At 50.4% G+C, this 25,307-nt stretch overlaps 1 protein-coding gene across 3 annotated transcripts in view; it reads right to left on the bottom strand.

Annotated features, from left to right (window-relative positions):
- Positions 1–977: 977 nt before the first annotated feature.
- Positions 978–25,307, bottom strand: part of L (zinc finger protein Lobe) — a 172,564-nt gene continuing 148,234 nt past the window's right edge. For 2 of the 3 annotated variants that reach the window (XM_050193528.3, XM_050193530.2), the window contains 4 exons: positions 8,813–9,060; positions 6,516–6,902; positions 4,981–5,091; positions 978–3,297 (listed from right to left, as the gene is read on the bottom strand). In XM_050193528.3, coding sequence (XP_050049485.1) covers positions 1,591–3,297; positions 4,981–5,091; positions 6,516–6,902; positions 8,813–9,060 — 2,453 coding nt within the window. In that variant the 3' untranslated portion in view covers positions 978–1,590. Of the gene's footprint in view, positions 3,298–4,980; positions 5,092–6,515; positions 6,903–8,812; positions 9,061–18,272; positions 19,553–25,307 lie in introns of those variants that run through there. The other variant, XM_050193529.2, reaches the window with a different exon arrangement.

Genomic DNA, 25,307 nt, shown 5'->3' with positions numbered 1-25,307 from the left:
CGCTCTCTTCCTCCCTCAATGCGCTGTCTTCTGTACCATCCAGCGTGTTGGAAATGCGCTTCCTAAACGTGCGCATGGTGACAGTCGCAATCCAGCTTGCCACCTGTTCCAGCGACGAGCGCTTGACGCGAGCAGACGGCCGCACGAGCCAAATCTTCGAGTCTAAGCCGACCCATGACATTTGTATCCCGCTTTTCTTTAAAATAGTATCAGCTTAGACTCCAATAAATACGGTAACAAAAAATCACACACGTACACACACATAGCCCTCGTTTTCTGTGTGCCTCCACGTGTGCCTTTGTTTCCGGCTTCTTTGCCCATTTAGTTTTAGTTACTTTATACCCCCCCCCCCCCCGATCTTGTGGGTTTTTCTTGCCTAATTATTTTTTCTCTCCTGAGCTCACTCATTTCTCTAACTATGCTTGCACGCTTGTGACCTACTCAGAGCTCATAAGCAATTAATTATACGCAGTGGCAACTAGCTTGTGGAAACACGCACCTTTCATAGCAGCAACAACTCTCACGCCATGTTTTTCTTCTTAAACATCAAGGCGCACGTTATACAACCGCATTTTTGCAGAATAAAGAGTACATATAAGGAAAGCTGGTAACGGAGTTGTCAGCTGCATTAGGGGTTGCTTCGATGTGACGCACGTCAGTCCCACGTCAAGCCGTTGTAAGCTGCAGGCATGCTTTGTCTTCCAAGAGTGGCCGGCAGTGGAGGCATGCATGCCATAACTGCATGCATGCCATAACTTTGCAAATCATTAACGCTGTTCCAGTTTCTGTTCCGTGCTTGCAGATAAATGGAGGCGATTTTCCTATTTGAAACAATTTTAGGTGTTGGTACAAATTTAATAATTATGTATATTAACGTGTCAGGTTCAGCGTGACGGAAAGAACCTGTACAAGCACAACTATCGGCAGGACGCTATATTGCATGCGTATTCGCGCAATGACGAAAACCAAAATGCGTGTTTTCCCTTAAAAATACGAACTTTATTTGCCTCGTGAACCTTGTAAACCACACAGGCAAAACGTAAAAAAACTAATTGATATCATATAGTTGTGTAAAGAAACATAAGGATGCTTCTGAAAACACAAACACTGATGATTGAACACTGGGAAGAGTAAACTATTCATATTTGGCTGTGGTGTATTCACTGTCACAAAGGTGCTTCAAGAGGAGTATTATACCAAGGCATAAAACAACCGCAGCTTAAAATGTATGCAGTTTCATACCCTGCTTTATGATGTCAATACATAGAACAAAAACGTGGCGATGAATATGAATTACTTGTATTTACACGGTTGGGTGAAATTCTTCACCGGAGAAGCACTCGGGTAAGAACAGCCTGAAGACCACACACGCCCCCTTTTTTTTCTTTTTTGACAAGATGATCAGATATATTAGGAGGTATAACTTCTGAATAGACGTGTTGCGATTTGCCTCGAGTCAGGACTGGGAGAACACGGGAGGCGCGCCACGGAAGAGAAATAAGTTAACAGAAAGACCGCGGGCGCGTTTGATTGTTTCGAGTTTGCGAGGTGCACTGGTGTCGCGCACGGTGCACACCGTCGAGGGACTACTCAGCCGCCGTGGCTGCTGCGCACGTGCTGTTCGAGCTCGAGTGGCGACTCGAACTTGATGCGGCACTCGGGGCAGCGGCCCTGGTCCTGGACGCCCTTGGCGTGGAAGCAGTCCTTGCACATGAACGACTGGCGCTCCTGCTGGCGGCCGGTGATGATGCGGCTGGCCGCGTCCAGGGGTCGCTCGCAGACGCAACATAGCGAGCCCTTGTCGCAGTGCGCCACGTGAAAGCGCGCGTGCATGCGCAGTTCCACCTGAGACATGAGCGTCTGGCGGCACACCACGCAGGGTAGCGGCAAGGCGGGACCTCCACCGTGAGAGTTGACGTGCGTCAAGAACTGGTCCTCGGATCGAAGGACCTCGCGGCAGCCGGCACACATGGAGCCCTTGACGACCTTGCAGTGCGTCAGCTTGTGCTCGGCCAGCGTGGTGGCCGAGGGGCACATCTCGTCGCAGATGTTGCACTTGTGCTTACTGGGGCTTGCCGTGTGACTCTTCATGTGGTTCTCTAGGTCCGAGCGGGACTTGCATGGTTCGTTGCAATACGCGCACAGCAGGCTCACCGACTTCTGCGACGAAGAGCGTACGTTGTGCACTTGCTTGCGGTGCGCCGCGAGCAGGGCGTCCGCTCCAAACGCCTGGTCGCAGATTTCGCACTTGATGTCCTTGATCCTCGACTTGACGCTCAGGTTCTGCACACCGTCCGGGTGCAAGGTGAGGTCGGCCGCGTGACAAGCCTGCATGTGTTTCTCGAGCAGGAATTCTACGTGAAAGGCTTGACTGCACAGGGCACACGCGAATTGTTTGCCGTGCGTGTCCAGGTGGCTTTGGAGCAGGGGCTCGCTAGCAAATGTCTGGTCACACAACAGGCACCGGTAGGGCGCAGCCTTCGCTAAGTGCGTGACTTGAACGTGAAGAGCGAACTCTGGCTCAGACCGGTAGGCGGCGTTGCAAGCGCTACACTTGAATACTTGGCACTCGTTGCTGTGCTTGACGGCGAAGTGAACCTGGACTCCAACTTTGGAGTCGAACACGTCCCGGCAGAGCGCACAGCGGTAAAGGTGGTGGGCATGAACGTCAAGCAGGTGCTTCTGTAGCTCGTCAGGCCGCGCGAAGAGCTTTAGGCACGCCTGGCAGCCGTACTCGACCGACGTGGCCAGGAAGTGCGCGGCAACGTGCGCCTCGAGTTGCTGCGAGGACGGGAACTCGGCGCGGCACTCGGGGCAGCAGCGTGACATGCGTCCTTCTAGGTGCGACGCCAGGTGCGCCCGGAACGACTCGAAGTCTGGCGACGCGGCGCCGCACTGGCTGCACAGCAAAGGTCCGCCGCCGGAGTCGGCCCCCATCATGGCCGACATGCGCTTGCTCAGCACCTCGCTGAAGCTGTGAGCAGCCAGCGTGTGAGTCTGCAGGGCGTGGACGCTGGGTAGCTTCATGCCGCAGTACTCGCACTCGTACGACGCGTCCACCACAGACGAGGCCGTGGTGGCGGCCGGCGGCGACTGGCGGGACACCGAGCGGCCGCTGGGCTCCGGCCGCAGTTGGTGCGACGGCCCCACCAGCGAGGCCGCCGAGAAGGGAACGTGGGAGGCGCGCACGTGCGCCTGCAGCGCCTCCAGGCTGCTGAAGTCGCGCCGGCTGCAAAAGCCGCACGCCAGCGGCTCCCCTCCGTCGCGGGGACTCGTGCTGCCGGCCCGCTCGGACATCTGCAACGAAGCGCAGATCGTCAGCATCTCGAACAGTGAAGCGACAAAGCCACCCGAAAACTAAACACACGCGCGCTTTTTTTGCAAGTTGAGAAGGCAGATACGAATTCAGGTCATCGCAAGAACTGAAATTGCACCTCTTTCGCGTCGCAAGCCCTCCTTTGTGGATGTCAAGTAATCTATTTTGAATATGCCGAACGTGAGCCGGGAGGAATATGAACTGTTCGATACAATCCCCACGACCCCGAGTGACCAGGTACGAAAGCATCGCGCGAGCGCACTGTTTTCCCCTACTCCAACTTATAAAGAAAACACAAGTACAAATAAATAAATAAATAAATAAATAAATAAGTAAATAAATAAAAATGATACCCTTCGACGTGGGCGCACTCGGCAAGTAAAACACGCCGTCGTATGTGCGCGAGCCTTGCATGCCCCCCGCTATTCATTTCGATCCAGAAGGAAAAGCCCCAGCCCCTATGTCTCTCTCTCTGTTTCTTTCCTTCTTTTTTTTTTACGTTGCCTCCCTGCGACACAATGTGCCTCGTCGCATGCAAATAGAAGCCATCTTCCCTCCCGGTATGGCCCCACCCGGTCAAACAGAACCCAACTGTTGGATAGGGATTCCTATATTTTTTATTTCTCTCTAGGAATAGATGGACAACAGATTTTCCTGTTTTGATGAAGGAAGAAAAATAGGACGTCCAACTTCAAATCTGCGTGGCTCAGGCTTCATCCGAATCTGCATCCACCGAAATCCCTCGTATAGACTGTGCGCGGACGCCATGGCAGTCCCCATAGATTACATGAATTGAACTGTGTGCCTGGATCACAAATTTGGAGTCAGCACGAGCACAAGAGCCCTTTGTCTGCGTACTCTTTTGAATGCGCATCCGCGCTTCTGACGATGGCCGTGTGAATACACGTGGAGTACTTAAGCCGGTCTGCTTACTAAATAAAAGGATTGACTCGACGCCGAGTGATGTGCCGACACCGCTGTTTGCAGTGACAAAACACCAATTTCGCGTGGCTTAATAAATATATAGTGTCTTAATAAAACGTCCTCGGTGTGAGTGCAAAATACGGCAGAACTGCTAAACAATGTGCACACAGTCAACTGCAGACATCAACTTAAAGTTAAACTTGCGACAAGTACTGTACAACGGTAAGAGCATTACGAACATCGCGAGATTGAGGTCTTGATTATATGGCATACAAAAGCGTGCGCATATTTTTTATTCGGTGCATTATGAAGTTACAACGCAAAAACTGCAAGGCCAGCCTGCGAGGATAAGTTGTTACGAAGATACATGTTCGACCAACCGCTTGTAGACTGTTATTTGTTTTGGCATGCGTTAAACTCAAGAACCTGACAGTGTTATTTTATTTTCGAAAGCCGCTTACTTGCATGGAAGTCACATAATTCACGTGGATCCAAAGCATACCTAAGGAACCTCGGGCTTATATCGTCGTCGCTCGCAAAGGTCACATTTACGTACAATAAAAAGTTATATTCTTACAAAAGTCTATACAAGGGCCTTTCTCACAAGTATTTATAATTCTCTGTGTTTTGTTTGAAGTTGGGGGACGTAAGCGCTAACTGGTGGTTCGATGGCACTACAGACCCATGTATGTCACAAACAGGTGTGCGATAGCAGGCACTATCTGGGCGCTAGTCCTTACCGATTTGCATCCGTTTGCTTGGACTTCAACGCTGCCCGGACCAGGGCTGCCACCGGTTAGGCTCAGCTTGTCAGTTGAGCACGAGGAGCTGTCCTCCCGCGACATGGACGTCTGCGACAAGATGGCAATCTATATTAGAGCAATATGGAGCAGGGCCACACTTGTGCGCGCATACAACATCGCCGTCGTTCGTAAGTGTATACGCATATGTAACAAGTACCTGTTCTAGAAGGGTGCACTCTATTTCGTAAATCTGTATTATTTTTCTTTTCTTTGCATTTCAGGTTTTGGTAAAGAATCCAACGCGATAATGAGATGGGACACAAGGATGCGATCGCTCTCTCGCTGTCATATATATTGGCCGGCGCATATAAGCGCCGGCCAACGCATAAGAGCACACACACATAAAAGACGTTTTGACGCTCGTAAGAGCTGCTAACATGAATGCGTCCACTTGCTCGTTCACTATTCCTATAAGGGAAAGGCCGATGGAGGCCGTGGCAACGTGTTAAAATGTACGCATTTTAAACGTTACCTCGTGAGAGCATTCCATATACTGTGCATGCAGCAGCGTTGCATATGCGACATGCGATTCCCCATTTGGTGAGCGTCTTACTACTACTATTCCTTGTACTGCTAGCAGGAGTAGTAGAAGTAGTAGTATCTATATAATTCTCTGGTGCGGAGAGCAGTCACCTGCACACTGGCATCGTGAGCTCCTCGAAGCCATGCGCATATCATCTTGCGCGCGTGTGTCAGGTAAAATGTGTCGTACAAGCATACGACAGAACTGGGAGAACGCTGTCGGTGGTCGCAAGGGCAGGCTCCAATAGGGTCATAACTAGGGTTCACCATTTTCGGTTCAAGCCAAGGGAAACCGAAAGAGCTACGACGAATATTTCCCCCAGAATTCGGTTTTAATCGAAAAGGGTCAGTGAAAGTAAATTTACTAGATTGCTAAAATCGGCGCGCCGTAGCTAGCCTGCGTGAACTGGTCCAATTACGCAAGGCGCCTGGAGAGGTCACGCGCCATTCTGGCGCCCAAGCAATGAGGTAGAGTGAATGCACGGACGGCGTCGTGGCATGCAGCACATTTCAGAAATTTAGTTCCTATAGAACTAATAAATATGATTTCTTTCTCTCTGTTACTTTTCACAGTGGCTCGTAAGACCTAGTCCTATCTATCTATCTATACCTGCTGTTCTCATTTTCCTGTATTATAAGGTCTCAATGTATTTTGTCTTCGAATGTCTAATGCGTTGACTCTCATTTACTGCACAGACACATCGCCATATATGGCGATATACCTTTGCTAGACTGTTTCTCTAAAATGTTGTTATTCTGCGCATTCGATGCAACTATACAATGTTGAAGAGCGTGGATCTGCAGTTTACAGTCGATTCAGTGCCAACAGAATAAGTAGACCAGATAGACACCTAAATTGCGAGAAATTATCCGCCAAGCAAGTTGGCGAAAATTCACCTGGAAGAAATGTATTCGGAAAAAAGAAAATTGGGGGTAAAATGAACACTCACCGATCCATTGTCGGCGGGGTTGCCGACTGCAGCGAGCGTCGCCGCTCCGTTAGCCGACGCCAGGCTCGAGCCGGGCCGGGAGAGCGCGGCCGACGGCTCGAGGCCATTGACGGCGGCGGCGCTCTTGCGGTGATTCTGCATGTGCGAGGTGAGGGCCGCCGCGGTGTTGTAGCCGCGGTTGCACATGGCGCACTGGAAGGGCTTGGCGTGGTCGTGAGTCTTCATGTGGATCTTGAGGTGATCGGAGCGCGAGAAGGCCGCCTCGCACTGCGAGCACCGGTACTTGCGGTCTCCCGTGTGCAGCTTCACGTGCCGGTCGCGACTGCGTTTGTGCTTGAACAGCCGCTGGCAGAAGTCGCACCGAAACGGCATCCGGTCACTGTGCACCTGCAACGCACAAGCGCGCACGTCACGGTCACCGCATCACAGTGTCTCGCCGAAGAGCATCGTGCAGGCGTGGACACATATACATACGTATGAGGAGGAGCCTTCATGTCTGAGCGATTTATTTTATATGATGCTTAGGAGATGCTAGTGCCTTTAATTGGTAACCGCTAACTATAATAAAGGCCTCAGATATGAAAAAGAAATTTGTGAGTTTAACTACGGCAGTCGAGTATACATGAGTGCCGACGCCGCCATGCTCTATATAAGAAAGATTCAGGTTGCTCGAACCGATCAAGAGCCTTTAGTCACGGCGCCTCTGAGCAGCAAAAATTAGTCGAAATATTTATCTATTGCGTCCACGCGGTTATTTGTGGCATATATCCATCGGATTGGTAATGTTGTCGAGGTATCAAAACGCTATTTCGAAAAAAAAATTCGATCATTTTCGAGCACAGAAGTTTACCAGACACGAGGACTGACCATGTAATCGTTTTCATCCCGTCATCATAATTTACGGATTGTCGAGATTTTTCAGGCACGTGAAACCACCGCTAAATATTGGTGACGGTAACATTTCCAGCTCTTTGGCGAGCGTTCTGGTTGCCAACCAATTACTAACAGTTTCGCTTTTCTTCCAAGTTCCCCAATTCTTGGCCGACTCTTTCTTGAGAGAGATCAGACAACATGGCGTGTTAAAACGTGAGTGCCAAATTATCACATATGTGTGCAAACATCTGCACTTGGCGTATTAGAGTGTGAAGACCTGGTTTGTGAAGACAAAAAGTCGCCTATGCAGCCCCGGGATTGCGCTCTGTCCATTAGCGCGGAAGGGTGTGCTTGGCCGACCGAGCAGACAATGGCAGCGCTAGTTAGTCCTCGCCTGCAGCGCGCAGGCGTCCTTGCACAAAAGCTCATTTGCACTCGCGTAAGCCCGTAAGTGGACATGTGCGCTTCTCTAGAGAGCCAGATCAACGGCAGCGGTGGCCGCAGTGCGGAAGGCATCCTCCGATCCTCATCAGCGGTAGGCAGTCACGATTGACGGCAAGTTGGCGCACATTAGCGGGCCAACCAGATAAACAGGCCGAATGGGACGCCGTAGCGGGACAGCGAGTACTGCCCCAGAGGTAACCGGCCGGCGCTAATCCACTTTGGCCGGCCGCAAGGCCAAGCCAGGGATGCCTCAAATTAGATGATCTAAATTGCGTTGTCGCACCTCCGCGCCATTCTCGGGGCTTTCGTTTTTCTTCCCTCGGCCGTTGTGCGGCGCCAGGTCTAGCGGCCATGATATTCGCGGGTCCTGGATTAGGCGTAAGCACGTTAATGTGGATCGGGTAACCGCATTGCGGGCAGGGACTCGATCTTGCTCTCGGGGGAGCGGGGTCTGGTCAGCATCTCCTCGCGCACGGCACGCTGCAATGCGGGGAGCCGCTTTATGTCTCGCCGCTGCTGGCGGCGCTGAGCGGGACGGCCCCTCTCGTCAAAGATTTATAGCCTTTTTTATAGGCTGGCCACTCTCCCGAGCGACCCGTGTTGTGGCGTGCGAGCCTCGGCAATTGTCAACGAAGGGCAGAAAGGACAAGTCCTCGGCAGCACCCACGAAAAGGCCGTGGACCTCAGTACGTATACCTCGCGCACTGTGCCAGAAATTGCCGAGGCAAATAGCTAATAAAAGCGGGCGTTGTTTGTGCGCGGCTGCACAGCGCGAGCAGAGCGAAGCCAGCAAGCGGGGCAGAAGTTCAGCGAGAGCATTGCTGGCTGTTGAGAGGGAAGCGAGCATCGTAAGCGTTCATGTGGCTTGCCTGTTATAGCATATTCGGCCGGCATTCAACGAGCATAGCGTAGGCGCGCAGCGAACGCCGCCCGATCGCGCACGGGCAGGATGTGCGATTTGGCACCACGGTTTGGCGTACCTGTTCGTGTCGCTTGAGGTAGCTGAGCCTGGGGAAGGCCTTGTCGCAGAAGTGGCAGGCGTAGGGCGTCGCCTCTGTGACGCCGATGGTGAAGGACAGCTCGGAGTCGGAGCAGGAGGCCGACGCCGGGCCGCCGGCCAGCAGCGAGGGAGGGGGCGACAGTGACGCCGACGTCAGCTCGTCCTCGGGGCTGCCGGACGAAGAGCGCCACGACGAGGGCGTGCCTGCGCCGCCGCCCGGGGCTGCCCCTGGGGACAAGAGAGGCGCGCGCTCAGAAACCGCGGACACGCCCGGCGCGACAGCACGTGTCTGCCGCCTTCGCACAAACCTCATCTTCACGAGTAGCACTTAGGCAAGTAGCGCTTCAACAACGCCAAGTGAAACAGAGCGGGTGTCGCTCGGACAAGTTCAAGGGCACTTTGCGGAACGCGTCGGGGTATGACATGCAGCAAGGAAGCGAACAATAACTAACACATGGCGCATATGTCTCGATGTTCACGTGCAAGGCATACGAGAGTCCTCCGCACCCAATTACGCGCACCCTGTGCGGACGAACCCTTGCCACGACGACGCAAGGGCGTGCATGGCCGCCCGCTGTGCGGCGAGCGCAGCCCAGACGTGCTCCACGGGGGGTCGCGCCGCGCCCGCGCGTTTAATAACCGGCGTCGGAAAAGGAGGAAGTCCGCACAATGGCAGCCGGGGACCACAGCAGCGGCGCTCCATAAAGCCGCCTCCCCCAACCGTGACCCCTCCGCCACCCACCCGCGATCGGGAAAAATAAACCTCGAGCACTGCTGCCCTCGCCAGGGGCTCTCTTCCCAGAACTCGTCGGCGTCTGGCGGGGCCGTTTTGTCAGCCCCATCGGTCGGTGCCGGATTTTCGGGACCCAAGGTGGCCCTTCCTTCCGTCACGGAGAGGGCGAGAAAGCGCCGTTTCGCGAGCCTTGTCTAAATCAAGCGCCGCGTGTGTGCTCCACCCAGTTGGGCGCCAGTGCCCCTCCCCCTTCCTTGCGGCGCCCGCTTGCTCGGCCGCTTGCTCATCCGAGCTGACAACTCAATAGAGCGGGCCGCTGGGTGACCCTGCGCACAAAGGGCCATCCAGGCCGGATTCCTCGAAACCCCCCCGTCGCGGTGCCTGCGCCAACTCCGCAACAGGTCCGGACGTCTTCATCGCTGGACCACGGTGCGCGAGCCCTTTGTGGCACGGCTGCGCCCGTGGCATTCCGTGGGGCCCAACGGTGGCACTAGCGGAAGCCTCATGAATGAATATGGGCCAGTCGCCGGCTTGGAAAAGTCGCGTGAGCTGCATACGTGAGCGCCATTAAATGAGACAACGCGCGCCAAGCTGGTTTTCCATAAAAGTGCTCGCTTCAAACCCTCGACCGCAGATAAGGTCCCCAAGATCCGGTGACCGAAAACTGGACGTGCACCAGTTGCTCTCACAAAGCATACAAAAAAGTTACTTCGAGTTGGACTTCTTTTTTTTTTTTTAGTGTAAAGTTTATCAGCGCGAACTGCGACTCCCAAAAGGATCGTAAGGTAATTAAACATAATCGCAGCTCTCGTTTTTCTCGAGCAAAACGAAAAAAGAAAGAAAAGCGAATTTTCTGTCCTATAGAAGGGGTTGTTTTAGAAAATTTATTTATTTAGAAAATTCAGTTTTCGACTCCGCCCTGAAGTAAGCCGGCATCTAGACACGCTATACGTTACAGTGACTACTCGGGTTCGATTTTGTTCTCATCGAACCGTTTACAGCTGCCACAATACCTAGCGCTTTACACCCAGTCATCCTCCAGAATGAACACTGCCGGTATACTCGCTTAATAAGATGGTCGAGTAGAAATACTGTGCAAACGGTATTCTGAGAAAGTTAGAGCTTGTAATGAAGCAAAAGAAAGAAAGAAATATTGATATTTGAAATCGACATCCTACCATGCTTTTCTATTTCTTCACTGTCCTTTCTTGAGAGTGATCATAGACTTTATATCCAAGCTGAAGTTACTGCACCACAATAACGCTAACATATCTGTTGCATCCTGTGGAAATAGCGCACTTGTACAGTCCTGTAATCGTACTAAAGCTGTCTCTCTGCGTATCACCGCGCGCTCTCCTGCTGTCCTTGGAGACTTTCGAACCATGGGCGTATCTTTAAGGCACCTGCGCTTTCACACATCAGGCACACGGAGGAAGTCCTAACTGGCATCCCAAGCATGATTTGTGCGTGTCTTAAATATCTTGTTGCATCTGTCAGTGTGTTTGCCTGTGCAAATGCTTCTTAGAGGAGAGAGAAAAAGAGATATGGGAGGCGACTTGCAAGTGACGCGCAAATCAAGTACAAGCCCCCAGGAAACAAAACGCTCGACACAAAATTCCAAGCTACCGAATCACCGGGGGAAAAAGGTGGGCGCGTTAGAGTATAATCTCGTGGAAGGTACTCAAGTCGAGTGCGCGCCTGCTAAAAACAAACTCGACTAGTGACGAGGAACGTGAAAAACCGCATCCGCAGTAGACGAGCCAGCGCAGCGGTCCATTCAGTCAGCGCTTTGGCACCTTATCGGCATCTCTTAGGATGGAGAGATTGCGCTGCTGGCCCGTGTCCGGCAGCCACAGGGCGGCCGTCCTGAGTCGGGCCTGCAGCGAAAGCGAGAGCCCACCACGCGTGGGCACTTTTACGACTTTGTTTTTGCACTGTCTCTTGCTTCATGTGCTCCTCCACTGCTGGAGCTTCTCAGCGGAGGTGGTCTCTGCTGGGCGCGTCCGCCGCAGATTGCGCTGGAGGGGGGGTGGAGGGAAGGGAGAGGTCACAAGTGTCGCCCGCGTGGCCGGCTCGGTGCCACGCACGCGCGCGCTCACCATGCGCGCACGGGGGTCGTCTCTGGGCACCCCCCCCCCCCATTTCCCTCCACGGACGCCGCGCCAGGGAGGTCGCGGCCAGATCCAGTGGACAGATAGGGCGCAGCACCTCTTCGCCCTTGCGGCCTGCCGAGCGCGGCGTCGCGTGCGTACCTCTGGCCACTGTCTCTCGAATCGCGGTCCTTCGCAAAGCTTGCCTCTTTGTCCACGGTGACCCGCGATGCTGCTCAGTGTTTGGGACACAAAGAGATTCAAGGGCTCAGCAATTCTTTCTTTGTTGGCCTAACTGCAAGCAGCGTTTCTTCAGCGCATCTTTTTCGGTGAACCATTCATTCGGGCTATGTTGTGTTGCGTGGTTTCACTCTCTCTTGTGAGCTGCTTGACTGTCTTCCTCTATCTAGTCAGCCAACACTGGCGATGCGGTAATTATTATTCAATACGCGAAACATGCAGCTGCGCGATGCAATACTTCGTTGCCAGAGCACGACTTCCCGCAAGACGGGAGTAAAACAAGCACTTACTCGGCAGTACCAGTTCATAGCTTGAAGGCTTTTTTTAAATAGAGCGGTCGCAGGGACTCTCCGACATGGCGGCGATTTCATCATGGAAGACAGTTCTACCTGTCACAGTTGTGCTCGGTGTAAGAACGAGCAGAATAACACTTAGAAGAGCCACGAATTGGGCTAGTTGGTGTGCATTCATTTTTCCTTGCGCTATGTGCTGGAAGACACTAACAGGGACGAAACCAACACTGGTTCTCCCCCGTGTCACTTCCTATCCTTTTTACAACCAGTGTTCGTTTCGTCCCTGTTAGTGCCTTCCATTATATAGCGCAAGGAAAAATAAACGAGCAGAACAGTCGACGCGCGTTGCAGACGCGAGTGCAATATCTTCCCTAGTGAACCGAGGTTTAGGGCTATGCCGTTTTATTGCCGTTGGAATAAGGCATCTGCGAACTAAGTTAATAGTTTCATGAGAGTACTGACAGACGGTCGGTGGATTGGAAGGGGTGCCGCGCATGCACGGAGCCAAGAAGGTGGTGCTGCAGAAGGAGAAAGCGGCACTTGTCTAGCGGCGACCAGTAATTTTCCAAGAAGCGCTCTCGGTCTGACGCACACCGCCGACAAGTGAGTGCACCTTTCGCTACGGCCAAGGTGCGCAGACGAGAGGCGCCCTCGACAGAGGGGCGCGGTGGGAGGAGGCGCGCTCTTTTTGCACCCACATGTGAGCCGCGCCGCAGAAAGCGAGGGGAGACAGCACAAAATAAAGAAATAAAGGCGTCTTCGAGCAAGAGTCGGCGGGGAACAAAGTGAACCGCAGCGGCAATTGCGTGCGCGCCGCTGGACCGGCATCTTCCCGTAATGAGGCAGCGCGGAGAGATTGAGCTGTTCGCGCAGGAGATGATCGGTGACGTCTATTTATCTGCCCACGTACTACACGCACCCGCGGTTTGTTTCTCTCCGCTCGTTCGCTTCGTAACTTAATTTACGCCAAGTGAGAAGACGCGGCTGCAATTTACGCCACCCGCACCGATCAGAAGAAAAAGGAAAAACGAACGATGGTTGGGCGCCAAAGCACGGGCGCGAGGGGGGCAGCCTTGAGAAATAGGATGTTTCAGGGCTGACCGTATAGAGTCAAGCTGTGGCCTGCATCCTGCTCCTTGTTTTTCTTTCCTGCTGTTCGTGGTGCGATCATTTCTCGCGTATAAATTGCTGCAGGGAAACCGCGCACCTCGCGGACCACCGCCGTCGCTCGGGGAGGGCCAATATCGAGCCAGTGCAGCACCTGTCGGCGGTGCGCGTAAATTTTTTACTATATGAAAAGCCACGATGTCCGGAATGAACGGCGAAAAGTGTCGGGGCATGTTTCACGCCCTGCCGCATCGGTAAATTAAGCCGTGCAACGTATAAATCAGCGTGTCAGTGGCGGCTCGGACGAATCAAGAACCTGTCAGGACGGTTCAAAAGAGCATCCATCCGCCTCTGACAAACGGGCTCCTGTGTCTGTTGAAATGTACCTACGTACAGCATTCCCAGGGCGTATGTTACATCCGCTGTCTCCACCCTTTAACGCTTAAGCCTCCTTTCTGTGCCGCCCACAGCAGCTACCCAAGTACAGATGTCTAGAAAGACTCGCGTTGCAGGCGGGTAGACGCAACAGTGCTGAGGGTAACACGAATCACGAGCTTTATGCCGCGGTCGTTTCACAGCTCCCCGTGCGTTTGCTCCGGTTCCAGAAACACGTGAGCTGTCAGCTAACACAAGGCCGCGGTGGCCATGTTTCGATACTCGGCCGTTCGTATTCCTGCCGTAGACCAGTTGTAATTTCACTGCCTACACTGGCACATAGACAAACCACAGAAGATCCACTCGTCAGAAATCCGTCACTGCTTTAAAATATTGGAGCTGTCGTTTCTCTCTCTCCCTCTCTTTCTTCTCCGTTGAAAGTGTCTACAACGTGCTTGTCTGCAGTGGTCGAAGTTACCAGCTTCACATAGCGAATTGAACGGTGCAGGTATCGAGATGACGTTATGTGCATTGTGAAAATGTAGGAAAAGTGAAACAAAAATGAAAAATAAATAAATAAATAAAACGCGACTCACTGTCTTCTTAAAGAACACTACATGCGTGTCAATAAAACTAAACTGCATAAGTATAAATTAGACGTCGCACTCGAAACACTCCGGCACTTTCAACATGCATGGTCAAACTTCGTGCGCCTTGGCGCTCTTTGGCCACTTCTGGCCCTTGCGCCAATAAACTCCAATCATCATCAGCAGCAAACTTCGCGCAGCTTCTACGGGTTCTCAGACTTTGCAATTGTCCCGGTCTAACCCCCATATTCAGAAATGCATCTTAATTTGAAGCCCATGCTTGACTTGATTTAAACGACGCCTGTCGTCAACGCACTAAAAGAAACGCAATGAGCGTCTTCCGCTCGTTCGCACCAGGCGTCATTTATATCAAGTCAAGCATGAGCTTCAAGTTAAGTTGCATTTCTTAATACGGAGGTAAGAGTGCATAGCATCGAAAGGTGGAACACGTGGCTAAGAACTGCAGCAGAACTGATAGTTGGGCGAGTTGGCACGAATTCATAGTGAAATATTTAGCGCGCACAATCGACAAGGACACAGTGGAGGGGGACACACGAGCGCTCGTGTGTCCCCCTTCACTGTGTCCTTGTCGATTGTGCGCGCTAAATATTTCACTGTTAACGTGGCTAAGAGTATACGAACATGCACCTAAAATAAAATAAATAAGACACAGAGCTCAATTAAAATTGTGGAGAGGGGAGGCTAATTATTCCGCAGCCCATGGCCGCATCTCTGACAGTAGGGAAAAAGAGATCCGGATATACCGGCACGTTTTTGGCGAAACTATAGGTGCACAAATGTACAACAGATATGCGAGCACAGCCATTGTTATTTACAGCAAACGCTCAAACCTGTCACAGATAGTAGTGCCCCATAATATAACAATAATACCGGCACTGCGGCTGTGGTAGTATGAGTGTAACAAGAAGATGTCTCCTATTGCGTACGTCCCGGGCCCTCTCATTCCATAAGAACACTTGATATGATAGGATATATAGCGTCCACAGATCTGCGTAAAAGGGAAGCCGTAGTGGGAGTCTTCGGGATGATTTGTACCACCTGATGCTCTTAAACGTGCGGCGAAATTTCAGCCTAACAGCCCCCTCCCCCCCCCTCCCCCCCTCCCCCACTCTTACGTCAGAATGTGGGCACCGAGGCCGGGATCCCCCGAGTACACCATAGCCACTGAGACAACCATGGCGAGTCACTCATTTCTTAATTCAGTCTTAAATTTAACTGCTGCTTTTCGTCTGGGGTTTCCGTGTTGTATTTTTACATTATGTCAAAGAGCACTTCGTACCTTTGTCATCCAAAGAACATCTTGGATGATGAAATTTAAAAAAGAATGCCTGGCCTGATGACTATCTATGAGAATTCGATAGCATTTCAGTATTATACAGTGCATTATGATACAGTATTCATGCGTTTGCATATATGTTTATTTACTGTGAATGTATATGAGGCGTTTAGGACGATTCCGATGATCCGTAGATGGTTACCCGCCCATGATAGCGAGTAGGAGCCGGCATTTATGCTAAAGTACGATACATAAATCCCAATTTCAAATGTTTCATGGCTCACGCGTAGTTTGATTCACGCGTAATAAGTTTATACTACAAAACTTTATGTTATATTTTGCGGTGCTGCCTTTAATGTGCCCGGTAAAACCATTTTGTGAACTAAGACAGCAACATAGCTACGTAACGCTTATATTATTGACCATTATGAGATCAAATGGGCATAGACTATATTCTGATCGACATCAAGAGAAAGAAATGGAGCTGAACATGCAGGTCATGTAATGCGTAGGTTTGATAATCGGTGGACCGTTAGGGTTACAGAATGGGTATCAAGAGAAGGAAAACGCAGTCGAGGACGGCAAAAGACTACGTGGGGTGATGAAATTAAGAAATTCGCAGGTACAAGTTGGAATCGGTTGGCGCAGGACAGGGGTAATAGGAGTTCGGAAGGAGAGGCCTTCGTCCTGCAGTGGACTTAAAATAGGTTGATGATGATGATGATGATTTTATTTTATTTATTTATTTTTTTGCGGTCGATGCACTGTGTTTGGAGAGTATTGGTGGTGGATACATCGTCAGTTTCACAGCCGGTTCTTTTGTTTTAACTTTGGAAGATCTTCGAGGCCAATAGATAGATTCAGGAATGTGGATGAGGATGCGTAAAAGAAAAATGGTATATCGCACTTCAAATATGTTTACAAATACAGTCTATGGAGACGGTCCTTCTTTTAGAAAGGGGCTCCTATAGGTTCCGTTGGCAGTTCCATGGCCATATAGCCAGATTCAGGAACGTAGGTAAGAATACGCACAGTAAAAAAAAAAAAAAGAGAGAGAGAAGCAGGAAACAAATCTGAACAATGCACACACAGTAAAGAATTGCACACAGGCATTGGTGTGGCCACTAACACAAAAGGCTTTATCTCATGCTCTCTGGAAACGACAGCCAAGGCTTTAAATGTACAGGGTCGTGAGAATAATCTTTCGCGGTAACACACGGGTAGTCGTACGCTCTTTTCTTTGGGGGGGTGGAACGGGAACTGTGGCGGTATATATATATATATATATATATATATATATATGAAGTGGTCACGTCATTATACACAATAGAAAAAAAAAGTTTTGACATATTAGGTGTATTATAGTTTTTCTTTGCCTATGTACTACCTGTAAATGCGATGGACATTAGCCAACACAGACTAACATATACTGATAGTCTGCAGCAAGGATAACTCATGCTTGTTTATCCTGAAACAATATATGGTGTCCACATCTCATATTAAAGCGTTACAAAGAATAATGACTAAACCCTGGCTATAGCTGTCATGTAGCTGTCATGTATGGCTGTCTTATGCTGCAACCGCATGTGCTTGAACTACCGAAGGGGGGCTTTGTCAGAGGCTGCAAAACACATTTAGCCCAATCTTCCTCGACCTTGAGTGTATACTGTGAACTGAAATAAAAAGTTTGTTGTTGTTGTTTATGGGAACTTTTACAAGAGCTGTCAGTTGAAAGCTGCAGCAAGGAATCAGTTGTCATGAGCCTTTGCTGCATAATTCAAAAGAGCAACTAAACTTACAAAACGGGAACGCCAGCGCCGAAAGTGTGAGCATTTATAGCAGTACAAAGATTATAAAATGTACCCGCTTATCAATAGCCAAAACGGAAGTCCACAATGCCACATTACAACTTGTCACCGCAATGTGCATATATATATATATATGTCTGTGTGTGTGTGTCTGTGTGTAACGGGCTACATATTACTGCTTTCTAGCGTGTTCTGCTAGCACCGTAAGCCCTTCGAAGAACTGCGATATCTCCTGCCACATGAGCATCATGAAAACACCACAATGCGCGGTACATAACCACAATCAGTGTCAGTGTCTTCCCTTCACTTGCTTCTTCACAAGTTTCGCGTTGCTAACTAGCGAAGTTATTAATTTCTTACAATTTTACTTACAGTTGTAAAGTCAAGCTAAATATCGCAGCCGCAACAAGACGTTCATGTTAAATACACACTCGGCATATTTCTAGCTCGTTCTTATGTTGTAAACAACTTCTGATTCCTACAATCTCAATTAACGCTTTGCTTAACGCGAAGTGCAAACGTAATAAATTGCCGTGTTCTTCACTGACATTCCAGTCAGTGTTGCGAGAACTTATGTTTCATGAGTTCCCTCGCAATTAAAGTGATCGCATTTGACAACCGCGACAGTCTCCAGCAGTAGAAACACCAGAAAGACCTTGGGGCACAGCAGGTCGCAAGCCACCGAGTTGCGAGCGTCGACGTCTGCAGCGATCCCCTCAACGCTCAAGTATTTGAAGCCAGACACGCGTGGCAGACTCACGGGACGCACAGCCGAAACGACGAAGGGCAGTCGACGAGCGCCGAGGAAGGTCGGCGACGACCACCAAGGGAGCCAGCGCCCAGAGCGGCGAAGGCGGTCAAAACTCGAGGCGCACGTTTTGACAGCCCTCGTCCAGCGCACGCCACTCACCGAGTCGAGCCGTCGCGGCGGCCAGCACTTCCTGCGGCTGCGATTCGGAGCCGACGTCGAGCTCCTCGGTGCCGTCGACGTCCACGTCGGAGCCGGGGTCCGAGGCGGCCATCTCTCGGCACATCCCGCACCAAGTCCCGGACAGAGCGGCGCGCGCGATGCGAGTGTGTCGGCCAGCGGCGGTCGACTCGCGCGGAGAGCGGGCGAGCGGGGCTACCCACGGGGAGGCGGGACCCCCCGGAGGAAGAGGGCGCCGGGGGGGTCCCGAGGGGGGCCGCAGCACGCGACCTCCCACAGAGCGCGCACCCCCTCTGGGCTCTCTTGTTGCCCGCTTCTTCCTCCCTTCCCCCTCGCTGGGTCACCCTGGTGATTATACGACCACCGGCTTTCTCTCCGGCGCGCCGAGAGAGAGCGTGGGGGCTCTCAGACGATGTCTTCATTACGGAGACTCGCTGTACGCCTTTATTTATGCTCTCGGCCAGGTACGAGCGACCGCTTCTCTCGCTGCCTTTTCTGTCTCTTTCTTTCTGTTTTCCTTTTTTTTTTTATTCGCCCTTTGCCGGGCGCTCGAGAAACACCGGCCAAGCGCTGCCAAGAGAAGACATGGGTGGCGGGCTCCCTTCTGGCCGGCAGGTGCGACTGTGTGTGCGAGTGCGCGGCGGTGGCGGCTAATGAACCTCGCGTGCGCGTCTTCGCCGAGCGCGGGCCCCGGGTCGCCGGCGCTTGACGAACGTGCGCTCCGCAGGGGGTCTCTCACGCCGCGCACTCGCCCAGCCGCGCACTTTAGGGAGGCCGTCGACGGTGTCCACGCTAAGCGATGTGCCAGCTCGCACGCGACGCGGGTGGGACGCACCCCGTGGAAACGCTGCCGCCCCGCGGCGCGTCCATCTGCTGGTGTCTTCGGGTGTACGCGCGAGACAAGAGCGCCTTTACGCAACAGGGCGGACCATAGTGCCGTCGCGACGGTCACCGTCGTATTCGCGCACTATCGCACCATCACAACGCCGCAACACTTGCGGCGTTCATTTTTTTTTTTTCGCGCAAGATGCTTTTCACTCATTTTCTGTTTACTTTCACGCAGAGTTTTTAAATGCACTGCTAAAGTTGTTTCCCCGGTGTCGATACTTAAATACGTGACAAGGGTGTGCTGCACCGTCCACGTGGAAATGAAGGATGGGGAAACTAAACCTGAAAATGAAATGAAGTATGTGGACGGTTGACAAGCAAATGGCCTTGGTCACAGTCGGCACGCGTCCTTACTATATATTGCTAGAATTACTTCCTTAACGCGGAAAAAGCAAAACTGATGACAACTGATGCAAATGCGTGGTAATGAGGTTTAACTACCGTATGGATCCATGAATGAGACAATGAAAACGTGATTTGATGAAAGCATGCTCAAGCGCATTATCTCGACGAAGTGCTTATTTTCCTTCATTCGTGCTCGTTTCTTCGAGTGAGAACGGTAGCGCATAAGAAACCTGCAGCCGCAAGTGACATATAGTACTAAAATTCCTCAAACACTCTACAATTGTTTGGTGGTGGAACAAGGAATGTCGCTGAGGACAATGTTTCAACAACGGGACTTGTCTTTGTCAGGGCAGCAATTTCAACAGCGCAGCGTCAGGGCAAGCTCAGCGACATTCCTTGTTCGAACACTGCATGCCCATCATTTCCAGCCTGCATCTTCCGGTGAAACCCTCTCTTCGCTTTGCATTTCTATAGTTGGTTGACATGCAGAGACATACAGCTGAGCGCATTGCTCCATTTTACAGAATGGTTGGCGCTTACGGGGTACTCCGGCCATTTTCACTTACTTTTCCAGGCAGTAATTACTGGGCTCGGCATGTTTCGTTCGCACTGGATGCAATCAAGATAAAAATTCACTTTCAAGTATAGTTAAACCTTAATACCCAGAACACGCCCAACTTTCATAGAAAAGAGGAATCAAATACTATAGCACGACACGCGAGGAACTCGCCACGGTGGCCTATAGCGGATATATGGTGTTGTGCTGCTAAGCACGAGATCCCGGGATCAAATCCCGGCCGTGACGGCCGCATTTCGATGGGGGCGAAATGCAAAAAATTGCTGGCTCTTCCGTAATCGAGAGTAGATGTAAGCATGAAATGGCAACCGGCAAAGCAGATTGGTTGGAGATGACTCTAGCCAGAATCGCAACGGTGCACCCCACCACACCGCGCCATGCTATACTGTGCACTGGTCCCTAAGGACGCTGCCCAGCTAGAAGAAGAAACCCGACTGAAGGCGGCACGACAGGCAGCGAAAGGCGCCAGGAAGACAGAGCACATTGCCCAGCTATAGAAGAAGAAAATCGAAGGAGACGCACACAGCGCGGCGCCATCTCTCGAGGCGACGCAAAACCCGCACCGCGGAACTCACGCACCACTGGCGTTCAAAAGAGCACAGACAACCCTGTCTCAGCGCCAAAAGATGACAATGAAGTGTATGGGGCCCTGCATCTGCCTTTTGAACGTCGCCCCCCTTTTGGAAATGCCAAATAACATTTCAGCGCAGCGTACTACAAGTTACAACTTGAGTGATATTGTGAATAAACATATATAGGAAGAACTCGGAAGCAATATTTTTTTGTAACTGGTTCGGACATAACTAGTGTATGAATGCGGTCCTGTACAAAAGGTTGGGGGCCAGAGACCACATTTCCTTAAGTTTTTCTGGTTGCCCGGTTTTGTTCTCGCAACTTGCCTGGATGTTCTCGTTTGAGTGCCCGGATAACGGCTCTGGCTTTTGGCTCAAGGTCACTTGAAGGTCGCCGACAACGGGAGCTAAACGCCCGTGCCCATGCACTAGGGACATCTTAAAGATCATCTGGGGGTCAAAATTAATCCGGAGTCCCCCACTATATATACGGCGTGCTTCATAATCAAATCGTGGTTTCGGCCCGTAAAACCCCGGAATTCATTCACTGAAGAGAATCACGGTCACTGATCACGTCTGATGAATTATCCGACGTTTCAGAACCACGTACGGGTTCCTTGTTCACTGAGTTGGACAGGAAATCGTCGTCACTTATGTAGCCAGAACGTCACGTAACGAGCGTGCGTAAATGGCAGTAGTCACTGCTGTCCGGTTTATCGTGGCTGGCGTCGATTAGCGATTCTAGCAGCCGCCGGGAAGACATGTTTTTTCCTTTGACAACAACAGTGACATTGTCCCAGTCAATCTTGTGATTCATTCATTACAACACGCGAGAATTATTGATCAGCAGCGTTAAATGCTTTGAGTACAAGGAAAGGCTGCAAAGTGTACGGTCTGTCAGACAGGCGTGTGACAGATCTTCCTTTCCTGCTATATGCATTGTTAGAAACTTGTCTTTAATTGGGAGAAGAAAAAAATAATCATTACAGCGCACGTTTGGCGCCCACAAAGACAGCGTGCCATGGCGAAATTGCCTACAAGTGTCATGACCCTATTTTTTACGTCCTGCATTTTGCTTTAAAGAAATATACATAATGAACTCCTGAGGGCTAGTGAAGGGTCGAGTTATGAGTGACAGCTTGAAGTTCGAAACCACAGTAATATACTATACGCACATTTCTTTTCTTACTTACTTGTGTCTAAACTATTTTGCTGAGCAACAGCGACCATCTTCGCTCTTGAAGTATAGCCGACTATGTATAGTCACCGTATATATAGGATGAAATAGATCATTGGGAATTCAAATGCCGTCTATATATATATATATATAAATATGTATGTGAGTGGGGGGGGAGGGGGGGCGGTGTTTCTCTTCCCTTTTTTTTGGTGTGTAGTTTTTCGTTATTCCTTACAAAAACTATTCAAGCGTTGCCATTCTCGTCAGTATTCCAAGGTGAGCTGCATGCACACGCATACTTGCATATATTCCCCGACGGTGCACCAAGAACCGTGCAATTAATAGCAGACACTGCGCACAGTTTTCAGCGCGTGTGCCACTGTGCCATTTCAACATTTGTTCTCCTCTCGATTCCTTGCTCGTTCACCCACACAGCGCCGAGCTTCCCAGCTCCCTTTATCCTGAATGAGCAGCTGCCTTTCTGAACCGCGGGCGGCCTGTCTCGCGCATTGCTTCGTACAGAATCGCACAAGTGTATGGTTGTGCAACGCCGAAGCTTTGTGTGTATTATCCATTGTGCGTGAACCCGCAATGTGCGACAACTGGGTGTGCTAGCTAGAGAAGCGCAACGGCTTGAGAAATTTTATGCCGAGCTCGGTTGCATGGACGTTGCATGTGGTATACAGCACTATATGCGGTCGGTTGGCGATTGCTAGGCTAATAAAAGGCAATGATTAATCATTTTTGCGCATGAAAACCAGTAGCGCACGCGATGAATTCTGATTCGCATGCGTGCACCACACGCGTTCATTGGACATATTGTATAATTCCGAAAGTTGGCTGCCATGCAAAGCCATGGATCCACCACAAGCTCTCGCTCAGAACTTACAGGAATGTGAAAAAAAAAATCGTTTGTTCGGAGGCTGAAAGAGCCACTTGCATACTCAAACAGACAAATGAAAGACACTCGTCAGAAAGTCACTGACAAAACGGAAATTTCGGTTGGGGGATTACACTAGGTCCGTTTGAAATTGTGGCTTGTCTTCAACGCTTTTCCGTAATATATGCGATGACGTTTGTCTTCAGCCTCCGCTGAAAATGTTTCACTTGTCTGCCTACACTTGGCTCGCGTTCGCGTTTCAATTAAGAAACGCACTTATGTAGTGTGTCAGCCTTCATGAGTCGATAGGCCAGCACTTGCAGTTGTTTTCGGCAACATGCTTAAGAACAAGAACACTAGAATTGGAGCTAGAGTACACGGGGGGAGGGGGGGGGTGATTTGGGCACACAAGTGTTGTTGTGATGTTGTACGTACTTCCCATGCACACACATAGTTACATTAACGCTAAACAGTTAAAGTAAAATAAAAAGTCCTCAGAGCAACCATGCATTCGTATGCTAAACATCTTATACTCCTCCGGACACGGCCGCATTGTCTGAGCTGCCGTATATTATACGGGGTGATCATGTTTAAGTTTCCTGAAATTTTTATAAATGGCCCGTTGAAGATAACATTATTCTAGTCCTAGAGCTGGATGATACAGGGAGGCGGACATTACTCGCACGCGAAATCGACACACATATTCAACTAATTAAGGCACTCACTAATTGACTTCGTAATTACTTACTATACGGCACATATTGCAATATACGAATTGTAGCCGGTGAGTTGCAAGGCGTATCCACTTGGAATTCATTTCCAGAGTGCCACCAGCTTCGAGATATGCGCCGTCAAACTCGCCGCAAAAATGAACTGTTGTTCCCTTTACCTTTTTAACGAAACGCCCTTTTATGCATTGAAATACAAAAGTATATGGAACGTCCATGTATTTTGTCCCACGCTATGGGGAATAATATCTCGAAGCTGGTGTCATCGTGGAGATTCAAGTGGATACGTCTTGCAATCCCATCGGCTACAATCCGTAAATTGCAATATGTGCCGTAAAGTAATTATTTAAAAAAATAATTAGTAAATTTTGGTTGTTAGTTGAATATGTGTTTGGATTTCCTGCACTATATTAATGTCCGCATCTCTGAATAATCAAGCTAACGGACAATAATTTCAGGTAGGTCATGTCATATACAGAAGACGCTGTGCGTATGCGGACCAACTATAGCATAGGGCGCGAGCGTGAGCTTTATCGAACAATACGGATATACATATATTGCACGAAAGTTCGTGGCCATATCAGAGCTATAGGCTAATGGCCGATCGGAAACGTGGACACGTTCGTTTCTTGTTTCTTTTTTCAATTCTAAATTTTCAGGAACATCATGAGCCACTCGGCCGCGCTGCACACACCAATGCCGTACAGTGTCAGGCGCGTGTAATGCTGACGTCTTCTTTCTCTGCCGGCGCACACGGCGTGCCACTCGCGGCGCAGTATTCCGTACCGCTGTGTGCTGTGCTAATAATCCCTTGATCTATGGAGTCGTGCGCGCTCGGGAGACTTCAGGCGTGCTGCTGTGGCCTCGGCGAGCAGTGCGCGCATATAGGTGGCTGCGATGACAGATGGGTTGGTTCCCGCGGATGTGCGTTTTGTTTCTCGGTTGCTACTTGCGTAAAGGACGATGAGGGAGGTAGCGATGAATTCGTGCAGAGCTGTGGGGGCGCGCATAGGACGGCTCCCATATATCTCTTGAGTATATGCACGCGCAAGCAGCTGCCGAATCCGTGCGCTCACGTATAGACCCGCTGTGTATACGAGCCGATGAGCCGTCTCTGCAGTTTCACTCGAGGATATAGTTAGTGCTTTTATGCTCGCTATCGACATGCGTGCCAGTCAGCAACGCCGCCGAGAGGACTGCATTGCCAGTTTGGCACTTTGCGGGCTTATAGGGCCCTGTCTTTGCAGTGTGCTCGATAAATGGCACAGCAGGCTAGCCTATATATAGTATACTCCATGCATGCATGCAGTCCATACATACTTCACTTTACGCCGCTGTCTTGAGAACTTTCATTTGTCATATATATTACTATATCCCTTTTGGAGGATTATCCTTACGCTCCAGCCTTCGCCGTTCCCTATAGGCGCCATGACGATAGCCCGCACATGGCGCCTTTAGCGCTCGTGTTTTATTATAAATAAGAGGGTGCGGATGCCGCACAGTGCCTGAAAGGGATGACTGTTTCCAGTATTTCGAGCTGCTTTCTTTTGGTATGTCCCTCATTACAAAAATAAAGTATACTTAATTGATTGAATGAATGAATTTGTTTATTTATTCATTACTAACTGATAACTTAACAAGTCGGGACGCGAGCACGCGGCGCGTCAGTATATACCTTTCTCACGACGGTGTTAGAAATTTGTTTATTTAGTCATTTATTACAACAGGCAGTCCCCATGTGTGACGCATGCATGCGCGATGCAAAAAAAAAAAAAAAAAGAAGAGAGAAAATAGTTCTGATTGCATTCCTAAAGCAGAGTACTCATAAGCGTATACGCTTAACCGGACAT

Source organism: Dermacentor andersoni, chromosome 1 (assembly GCF_023375885.2).
Source record: "Dermacentor andersoni chromosome 1, qqDerAnde1_hic_scaffold, whole genome shotgun sequence".
Lineage (NCBI taxonomy): Eukaryota > Metazoa > Arthropoda > Arachnida > Ixodida > Ixodidae > Dermacentor > Dermacentor andersoni.
This window is presented reverse-complemented; position numbering and strand designations above follow the sequence as displayed.